Source organism: Salminus brasiliensis, chromosome 5, assembly GCF_030463535.1.
Source record: "Salminus brasiliensis chromosome 5, fSalBra1.hap2, whole genome shotgun sequence".
NCBI classification, from domain to species: domain Eukaryota; kingdom Metazoa; phylum Chordata; class Actinopteri; order Characiformes; family Bryconidae; genus Salminus; species Salminus brasiliensis.
In genome coordinates, this window is record NC_132882.1 from 26,939,705 (window position 1) to 26,950,583 (window position 10,879).

Sequence of the window (10,879 nt, forward strand, 5' to 3'; positions counted from 1 at the left end):
GTAAAGGGGGAGGCGCACCACTGCACACCCGCATCACCATCACACCCCCCCCTCCCCTCCCTCCCCCCCAACCCCAGTATTGGTACATTCCAGCCCAGCACTTTGTAGCGGGACAGAATGAAAAGTTGAGACAAAAGTAAGAACTGAGTTAGAGAGAGAAAGAGAGGGCGAGAGGGAGAGAGAGACAGTGTGTGTGTGTGTGTGTGTGAAAGAGAGAGAGAGAGAGAGAGAGAGAGAGAGAGAGCGGTTACGCTAGCTGAGCACACACCATGAAAAGAAACCGATACTAAATGTGAAGTTTTGAGAGGACCTGAATTCTGCAAAAGTGTAGCAGTGGAACCCGGTTCCCCACTTTTCCCAGTTTCCCCAGAGCTCTTCTGTATCTGCGTTAGGAGACATGAGGCTCGTCCTGACCGCGCTGCTGCTGTGGGCATCCTCCGCCGAGTGCCAGCAAAGAGGTGAGCTGGAAATAATTCTTCCACTTTTGACTCTGCACTTTCTCTCAGTGTCCACACAGCCCAGGTCCGGTCCGCAGTGACTAAACGCTGGGCTAAATGACAAAAAAAAGATCATTTCTATATTTATATAATACTGTATTATTCAAATGTGGCCTGAATGACTCAAAAACTCAAAAGTCAAAACTTCCAGTGGATTCCAATGAATGAAAAAATAATAATTTAGCTTGTTTTTCCTATTTTTTTTTTTTTTTTTTTTGTGGTCATAATTGATCATTTTCGCAAAAAAATAAATAAATAAATAAAATAACTCACTGACTCAGTAAGTCTATTGAATGTGCTTTCCCGAGCCTCTTTCTGGCCCCGATGAATCAATGAGAAATTCCTGAACCCTGCTGAATGGGAATCGTTATGGCTGACGCCTCTCAGTGCTAAAGAACAGCAGTGGCAACATGCAGAGGTGTCCTCCTCTCAAAGACACAAGGCCACATTATCATGTGGCCATTGAAGCACTTTTTGTTGTGCTGATTTCGTGGAATGAATGCATTTTACATGCAATGTGTTGAAGAGAAAATACTTTATTTAACAACAACAACAAAAGATTCTTCGCTAACTGGCTGATTATTGGACTCTGTCGTGTTTAGGGGTATGCATTTTGTTATTTATTGCCTTCAGCAGCGTAGTTACTGGCATGCATTTCAATTACTTCTGGATGACATAAACTGCCTAGCCTCCTAACAAAGAGACCCAACCTCCTGAGACCCAGAATCAAATTAGAGGATGTTAACATGCCCAGCCTGCGTCCAACAGCATTGTCACATTAACAAGGTTTCTCATCAGTTAATGTAGTTTTCCTATATGGACTGCGACTGAGGTCAACAGCACTAATAGGATTGTAACTGTGGTATACGTTAGCACAGTTCCCCTCAGAGAGAGAGAGAGAGAGAGAGAGGCTGTCTCTACTGAATTCCAGCTATCAGGTCTGATCAGTGAGAGTGTCTAGTAACTGTTGAGTGCTTTGAAGTGAATACTGTTATCATAGACGCCACTTTCATCTAGAGCTACTCAAAGCCCTCCTATTCCCAAAGGCTTATTGGCTATATAGTCCATATTTGATCCCGAAGCCACCAAAGACAATAGGGTTACTCTGCCTGTTCTACTGTAGCATAATCCAGCTCTTTCTTCTCACCAGTGAGACCTTCTTCAAATCTGTGCTCAGACAGTGTGTGCATACACTTTCTGGCATGGCTGCAGATGAGTAAGAGGTGCTGAATGCTCAGTTCCTGAGAGGTTTCTTGCAACTAGCCTGTGGCTGTAGCTTTAGCTTGCTTTGAATTAAGGATCATCTGTTCAGGATAAATATGATCTAAGTTTTGGCCTGATCCATTGTCTGGTAGCATCTCAGACTGTGCTTAACCATAGTGATCATTTCCCCACAGACTTGCGCTGATTGAATCACACTCTCCAGACTGTTAAAATAATTATATCTAAATGTTATTTGACCTAAGTAAATATGTCCAGACTCAATTATTTCTCTTTATTTGCGGGGTTTGGTTGATGCTCTTATCCAGAGCGACTTACATTTGAATCGTAGGTGTAGCGTGGTCCTATTCTATCACGAGGAAGGTGGTTGTTGTTACCCACTACATTAAAACCAACCACTACCAGAGACCTAAATGATTATTACAGAGGGTTGAAGAATTTGGGCTAGGTATGCACAGATACAGGAATCCTGGTCTGATTTGCCGGTGCTGATATATTGTCTATGGACATTTATTAAATACAGAACTTGGAATCACATCCACCTGGATCAGCATTACATGTAATTATAGCATGTATGCATTTGTTCAGGGGTTTGTGAGTCAAATCTAAATATCTGTTCAATCTGATTCACTTTGTGGCAAAAGAATTGTCATAACATTATTATTCTGATATTATTGTACATTCCTACTTTAGAGCCAATTACTTTGTGTACTAAGTGTAGTAATGTAAAGGTAGTATGTATTATTTGTAACATTTCCAAAAAGGAATCTTTAGAAATCCATCCATTGACTGATTCTTTAAGCTTTTAAAATGGGTTCTTAAATGACATTGCTTCAAAGAACCTGTTTTGGCAGCTTCATTTTTACTAGTGTACATCACTGTGCTGCACACACATGGTGAATTGGGTTTTAATAAAGCCAAGCTGTTTCAACTGTGTCTGTTTAATGTCTTCGTGTTGTCTGGCTTGTCACTGATGTCTTTAACTTGCACTCATGATAACCGATCTTATCATATATTGAGCTGCTGAAAAGTACCTTTATTCTTCCAGACATGTGACATTCCAAAGATGGCTATTTTAATCCCGGGCTACTCAGGATCCTGATGAGTTAACCTTTGCGAGGCGCTTTGGTGTGGAGCAGTCAATCACTGGGATGCTGTTGTCCAAACATTGTGGCACACTGAAGCCGGACCCCAGTTTTCTCACATAAGAATGTTCGTCACTATAGGCTGTTGAGTGGGGAGGGGGTGGGAGAGCTGTAGGCTTCATCTCTGTAATATGCTCTGACGTTTGTTTGTTGGACGTTCTCATAAGTGAGCTTTGATGACCTGTTTTCTTGAAATGTGCATTTTAAAAAAGGTCTCACTGTGCCCTGGATAATGTGATGCTGTATACAAGAAAACAATCTAAATGAAATGTCAACTGAAATAACAGGTTTAGGGTTGGAAGTGTTAAAATTTAACGGGGTTAGCAAATGTCCCACAAACAAAGCCTGTGGAGAAGGCCCTTATTAGGTCCGTAAATCTTGATCTAAGGGAGCTGTAACATTGTACTACGTACTGTAATGTATACAGTATGGAATATCTAACTGATTTAATTTCAGTGACTTTTGCATGATCACACTAGTATGATCAGATAACTCTTGAAATTACTATTCGGAAAAAGAGAAAGCTAACAAACTAAGGTTTTGAGGTATAGAATAAGTAAAAGCTAAAAGCCTAGATTCTTACTGAGATAACTGGATATTTACAATGTGGAAAAAATCAGCCTACTGGATTGTCTGCCTATAACATGCAAATTAAGGCAGCCCAGATGTGGCCTTCTATTTAGGGCAGTGCCTTGTCATCTATGAGCAGTTTGAAGTCTACTTTAGCTGCTGAGTAAGCACTTTGGCGTCGAAGATAGACGCTGAAGTTATGTGGTGCTCTAGTTCAAAGTTCACTGTGAATGATTGATCCCACCTTAACGTTTTTAGCTTAAACTCAGGTGATTGTCCAGGCCTTTGTCTTGCAGGTAGCCGGTGCTCGACCCATGCACCAACTACTGCAGAGGACGGATAGAAAAGTTACTGCTGTGTTATAACATTCCACATCTTCCTTAAGCTCGAGAGTATTAGCTTCCCTTATGTAGTTTTGAACAATGTGGCCAATGAGTCCCCTCTCATTTAAACCCGTGGTCCTTGTGATAATGAGTGGTCAGGACTAGAAAGGGATGGGGGTTATCTCCAGACACCAAAAAAGGCCCGCTCACATGAATAGATGGCTGCCATTGTCAATTGCTCAAGACATAGTCATTTGGGCCATCAATGGCTGGTGCAAACGCGTGGGCGGGTGCCGGGGGGGTCACTCTTCAAAGACAGACCCTGTGGAGAGAGGGAGGAGGGGTAGGGGAGAAAATTGGAAAGTAGATGATGTGTGCTGACTGATGCTGGGAGACGTCTGTTTCCAATTAGAATTGCTGAACTTAACAGTAGTGCATTATAAAGGATTAAAGAGCCGTTGATCAGGCCCTGGTTCTTTTCTCCTGAAGACGTTGCTCATTGTCTTCATTGGGCGGGGAATGTGGTACTGGAGAATATGGGTGTCAGTGGAGTAATTTGGTTAAAAGTGTGATGATATGTATATCTTAAAGACATCTGATCTAAATGCTAGGGATGCTGTGGCCGGGGGGGTTTCAGGTAGGGCTAAGTTGTAGGTTGAGGAAAGGAGAGGATTTGGTCATGTAGGCTATTAAGGCTATTTATTTTAAATAAATATTAAGTAAATGTGTATGTATTAATGTACATTAACATACTGTAGTTGCATGGTTTTGGAGGTATTTACACCCTCACACATATACATTGCCACTGTCCTGCCTACTTGAAACTGCTCATCTACTACATCCTAACTTTAATGGATCCCCATATGCCCTCAGTGTCTAACAAGAATGTGGTCACCCTAGCATTTGAATCAAATTGTTTTTATTGTCTCCAAACTTTTGAAGGATGCTTTATTTATTTATATACAGTACCTTGGCCAATGGTAATTTGTGCTGTACCCCTTCCAAAGCTTGTCAAAGGATTTAGCTTGTAAACTTACAGTCCTCTCTTCTGGTGCTCTAGGTCTTTTTCCTGCAATTCTGAACCTGGCCAGCAATGCTGAAATCTCTACCAACGCCACCTGTGGAGACCCCCTTCCTGAGATGTACTGCAAGCTAGTGGAGCACGTTCCAGGAAGGCGCATTCGTAACCCTCAGTGCCGGACATGTGATGCTAACAGTGCTAACCCTAAAGGTACACCCTCTTAGAGTCTCTCTCTGATCTGAGCTATTTAGTCTCTATCATCACCAGCTGCAGCTCCAGACATTTGATTTATACTTTAATGACAGAGCCTGTAAGTCACAGACCTGAGCTGAGGTCTCTTCACAGCCTAATTCATTGCCTGATTTACAATGTGTCAAGAATTACACAGTGGAACATTTCTGACACTTAGTGCTTTTTTTTCTGGACTGATGGATAGCGCTACTTCGAAAGCACTTACGACTGAATATTCGAGACATAATTGCACCTGCTTTAGGATGCTGTTTATCACAATTTTAATATCATGTTTTTGTTTGAGCAGAGAAACATCCCATCACCAACGCTATTGATGGCACCAATCAGTGGTGGCAGAGTCCCAGCATCAAGAACGGCCGTCAGTTCCACTGGGTCACCATCACGCTGGATCTTCGTCAGGTAGAACTTCAACCAGCCATGCACACAATGGGGTTATCCACAGATCTATAACAGCCCTTAAAGTCATCTGAAGATAATGCATTAAGCAAAGGTGAAATTAAATATATGTAAAATAATAAAACAGACTTTTAGCCCTTCAAGATATAGAGGCGTTCTGCCAAAATCAAACCTTTGGGCCAAGAAATGCACAACAGCCTGTTTCCCCCTTCTCATCATAAACGACTTTCAGCAGCTGCACCAGGCCCGTCAGGCTTACCTTACGGCCAAGAGCACACCTGTTGCTGTAGCCCTGTAACCGTGATTTACAGCCACGCACTGGATCCATTACCTTTCCTCGTAATGCTGTCTGCATATGGGAGGCTGTGAGAGCGTTATCTTAAATCTTCTCTCAGACCTGACCTGAGTTTCATGGGGCTGCTATACAGCAGGGTTTGAGTGAAACTGGAGGCCATAGAGGTTTTGCCTATGGAATAAGCTAGACGCCACCAGATAAATGAGTTCTTTGGTATTTTAATATTTGATCTAATACAATATTTAAAGCCTGCGCTTGGTTCAAAGCCAGGAGGCTCTCAGCTTGCCAAAGCCAACATCGTTTCACTTTGTTCTGCACAGAGTGAGTACTGTAAGGTCCTGTTTCTGCCATCAACACAAGCAAAGATATTTTCACTAAATTGATCTTTCCAGTAATTACAATTATTTGGTAGTAATAGTAATAGAAAAAAGTAATTACAGGATCTGCAGTTGCTAATTGTCCATGACTTAGCAAAGGTGATATTATTCTCAACACACCATGATAGAACTGTAGAGCAGCCATGTTTATTTTCCCCAAATGGAAATGCTGATTCCATAGACTTTGCTGTCCAGGCAGTATTACCCGCTGCAAACCAACTAATAAGATGAGGAGCTAGCCCAGTACCCAAAGAGCATAACTCTATTTGGTAGATCTCATAGTGGTTCCCATCATGCCAAGCCTGGACGCTTGTCTTCCATGGATTTTGAGGGATGGCGGGTCAAGCCGAGCCGTACTTGAAGCTCGAAGGGCTCTTTGTGTAGATCGGCTTTTGACCATTGCCATCAAGTACAGAGGGGCTGGTCCGTTCTTGGCTTTGTAGGCCAGCATCAGGGTTTTAAATCTGATGCAGGAAGCAGCTACAGGAAGCCAATGAAGAGAACGCAGCAGAGGAGTGACATGGCTGAATTTAGAAATGTTGAAGACGACCTGTACCGCTGCATTCTGGATAAGTTGCAAGGGCCTGATGGTGCGTAAAGGCAGACCAGCCAGAAGAGATATCATTGTCTTTATTAGTGGAGCATGTCTGTTGTGCTCATGGCTCCTGTAGAGAATGTTACAGCACCCCTTTGCCTATAAGCCTGTTCGGAAACAAGAACATCTGATTTTGCAATCAACGTCACAGTCCAGATTTCACTCATTTTAGCATTTCAAGTGTTGCTTATCACGGAGGTCAACATTATGGCAACCATTAACTCATGATTACCGGTAATTGTAGCCTCCTGGGTTAATACTTATTCAGCTTTATTTAACATAGAAAGAATGAGCAGCCGGGGTAAATTTCTCACTGCTAAAGCTGGTACCCATTCCCTGACACGTGTTATGTTCCATAGCAACCACCCTCTGATATGTCAGGAAGCCAATATATGATTACCATATGCATATTAAAGTCATTAAACATCTCAGAAGTTGTTGGTTTTTGGGAAGTTTATTTAACATAGAAAGAATGAGCAGCAGGGGTAAATTTGGGCAGTCTATAGTATAGGTCTGCACCATAAGCAGCAATCCTTTAAGCAGCGATTAATTTTGTACAGGTAATACGTTGGCAGTGAGATCCCATGATGTAACTTAACTTGCTTCAGTTATATCCTATGTCGCTAAGCTCGTTATGACAAAACGCATTCCGGTCAGTGCTAGGCACAAAGGCCTATGTAAAGCCATGCGTTATGTGCTAAGCTGCTCACTGATTCTAGTGGACTTTGATGTGAGCTAGAAATGATCTGTTATGGTATGTGTGGGAACATACATTTGTACTAGGTATACAATTGCCCCTCCTTTTCGCTTGTAGCTGGCATAGCAACAGTGCTATGCTAATAGTCTATAATAGTGGTTCCAAGTTCCATTGAGCAAATTATTAAAATGAAAAGGCATCAGAGAAGGCGAGTGAATGACAATGACCTTGATGAGAGTTCATATACTCCATCCCCCATGCCTTTTATTGCTTGTGTGTTTGGCCTAAAGCAAATCTCATTGCTATGTCTGTAGCTTGCTTCAGCATTACAGCTGAAAAACTGCAGATGTGCTAACTAAGGTTTGGAATCGCAATTCCAGAGCTGGAATTTAAGGCTCATCCAACCACATGAAAAGAGAAGCATTTAGCCACAGGCATTTTGCTAATCTGGGGTAAAGATGAGTCAGGCTTTTGTCTGAGTTGGGGAGAGCGGGGGAAGGGTGTGCAAAGGGGGGATGGACACAATACAGGCCAGGACAAAGCAAGCCAGCGTTAGAGAGGCCAGACCAAGACCCCAGGGGCCCGGGGGCATGCATAGAAGGATTAGCAGAACCTACACAAGAAACTAAATATAGTAGCACCTGGAGTGAGTGAATGGTTAATTATTTAGCAGAGAAAAATGCAATTAGAAACCTGATGCTGATAAAAACAGCCTTGTTTTCTAAGCCGAAGTCATGCATTCTTGTAGTGCATGCAGCATTTCAAGCACAGTTCCTTTTTTACAGCTAGGATTAGTTCTCAACATTCAGGATTCCCACAATTTGTTAGTGTTTACTAAACCTACCTATTCAGGATGCCTGCCCCCTCCTAACAAGAGGAAACTCTGTCCAGAACCCTAGCTGACTGTGCTAGTTGTCACCTCTAGGAGCCGCGTTAATGCACTATGTTTACGGCCTCAACAAGAAAAGCCTCATTTTAGAGGGTATGGAGAACAGGTTGTTGGTGTGTGTCTGCGATGGCCAACACAGCTGGCCTGATCTCTCCTTAGGTGTTTGGACAGCAGAGAGTGTGTGTGTTTACAGAGGACTGTAACATGGGGGGTCTAACAGGATGAGAGACCCCCAAATGGCTTCCTCGACTGTTTGTTTGGCCTGATGCTGTTAATTGGATCAAGCTCTTGGCTCCCTGGTTGAGGGATTCTATGGGATTGGCATCGGCAGATGAGCTAACTAATTTGTCACACCTTTCCCTGATAGAGAACTGTTTGCTTTGGGGTTTTGTGGGCCTGCAAATACAGCATGGAGTATTTTTATCCACGTGAGGGCTCTGGTGCTAAAACGCTTATCATACTCATATTGTCTTAAAAACCTTGGAAGAGAAGCATGTATCCTTGGGGATATCTTGTCGTTGTAGACCAAATGTTTTATTGCTCAAGGATAAGTGGCAAAAAGGAGTGGATGATTATGGCACTGTGAAATATATACAATACGAGATTGTGCTCATTATCATTATTTAGTTGTTTTATTCATAGACTTTTCTGAAATTGCTAAAAAGCTTAAATATATATATATATATATATATATATATATATATATATATATATATAAAATGATTTTATGTGTTTTTTTCATTGCTAAAGCTAGTACCCCTGTCCTGTACCGTGTTATGTTCCATAGCAACCACCCTCTGATATGTCAGGAAGCCAACATATGATTACCATATGCATATAAAAGTCATTAAACATGTCAGAAGTTGTTGGTTTGGGAGCTGAACTGGAGCAGCACCCTCTAATAGAAAGCTACCCACTCCTTTGATTTCGACTTTGTGAGCGCTTTCATATGTCTTGTCACGACAGGGGTCTGGAAACCCTGTGGTCTTCAGATCAAAAGTGAAGATAAGTGTGTAGTTAAGACGCCTACTTTCTTCCACATTCATCTCAAAGACGTCCCTCAGAAGACTCTTTTCCGTCCCCATTCTGCCCCAAGAGACAGCGAACCATTATTGACTTGGCTGAGTATGTTGGCATGTTTGTTTGTCTCATCACCTTGACATTGCTTAGCTGTGAGCAAACACGGGACTCTGAGACCACCAGGGTGACAAAGCAAAGGGCAAATGGAGGAGAGGATGAAACGTGATCGTGATGCAGACCGGGTGTTGAAAGCCCACTGTGAACTTTGAAGCCTGTGTTTTCATCCTAAAACAATCAGTCCAAAGTGTCTAACTGGTACAGGTCGAGCCCCCATTGGTGCATTCCTGAGGTCAGTAGAGGGGCTTGGATTCCCGCAGACTTTGGGGAGGGGAAACCCACATGTCAATTAAAGTGTGTCATTCCTGGTGGTTATCTGTAGGGCTTCAGGGTATTGTGGCTTTTTTTGTAAACCGTTAGAGCTGTATTTGTCAAATACAGAAGGTCAGTCAGAAGCACATGTAATTAATTGCCACTTGCTGGGTAGTAAATTATGTAATTACATAACTGGAACAGTTTGGCAGAACCAGAGTCCATCTATGTCCATCTTGTAAGGGTTAAAAAGGCCAGAGTGAAATGTGAGTGTTCACAACTGAGGTGGGTTTTGAAGACTTTGAGGAGAAATGAGAAGCAGGTGAGGGACTAGGCCTGGATTTCCCGTCAGGGCTTTTGGGGAAGGGGGTGTTGTGAAAGAGGGGTTTTGTTCTGAGAGCCTGTCGGAACCTGTTCTGTGTAAGGGGTTGGAGAGACACGGAGTGGAAAGGAGAGAGACAGATGAGATAGGAAGACACAGAAGGTTTGCCTTTGCAAGATCAGCAGTATGAACAGAAGAGACACCGATGTGCATGTCAGAGGAAAGACACCAGCCAGAAATAGACCGACAGATAGACAGACAGAAAGCATAGCACATTCAGAAAGCAGGGAACCTTCACAAGGAAGAAACAGTACAAAAAGCTCTCCGTGCCAAACTAGTCTAGTCTAATGCTGTCAGCTAGCACAACCGCAAAGGGAAAGCAGCAAACACAGTCTGCACTGTGTGGATGGAGGTGGAAAATGGCCTGTCTGTAGTTTCTACACACATTAAAATATCTGCGGTATTCTATGTAATTGCTCCTAGCTCCTAGCTAAGAAGAACGGAAATAGCTGCTCTTGCTCTGAAGCCTAGTGATTGAAATATGCTTTTGCTCTTCTTCTAACAGATCTTTCAGGTAGCTTATGTCATCATCAAGGCAGCTAACTCTCCTCGACCAGGAAACTGGATTCTGGAACGTTCCCTAGATGGCATCAGCTTCCAGCCCTGGCAGTACTATGCCATCAGTGACACGGAGTGCCTGACGCGCTACAACATCACCCCCCGCCTTGGCCCTCCCACCTATAAGAGAGACGAAGAGGTCATCTGCACCTCCTACTACTCCCGCTTGGTGCCTCTAGAACATGGAGAGGTAAGTAGCTCACATGCTGCATACTGTACATCGATCACCTCTGTTGATATTTCTCTAGACGAGCTGGCAGAAAAATCTACTC

At 42.9% G+C, this 10,879-nt stretch overlaps 1 protein-coding gene across 1 annotated transcript in view; it reads left to right on the top strand.

Moving 5' to 3' along the window:
* Positions 1-217: 217 nt before the first annotated feature.
* The window catches only part of lama1 (laminin, alpha 1), a 46,694-nt gene continuing 36,032 nt past the window's right edge, over positions 218-10,879 (top strand). Inside the window, exons 1-4 of the mRNA XM_072680007.1 lie at positions 218-458; positions 4,817-4,987; positions 5,316-5,428; positions 10,555-10,797. Coding sequence (XP_072536108.1) covers positions 398-458; positions 4,817-4,987; positions 5,316-5,428; positions 10,555-10,797 — 588 coding nt within the window. The 5' untranslated portion in view covers positions 218-397. The remainder of the gene's footprint in view (positions 459-4,816; positions 4,988-5,315; positions 5,429-10,554; positions 10,798-10,879) is intronic.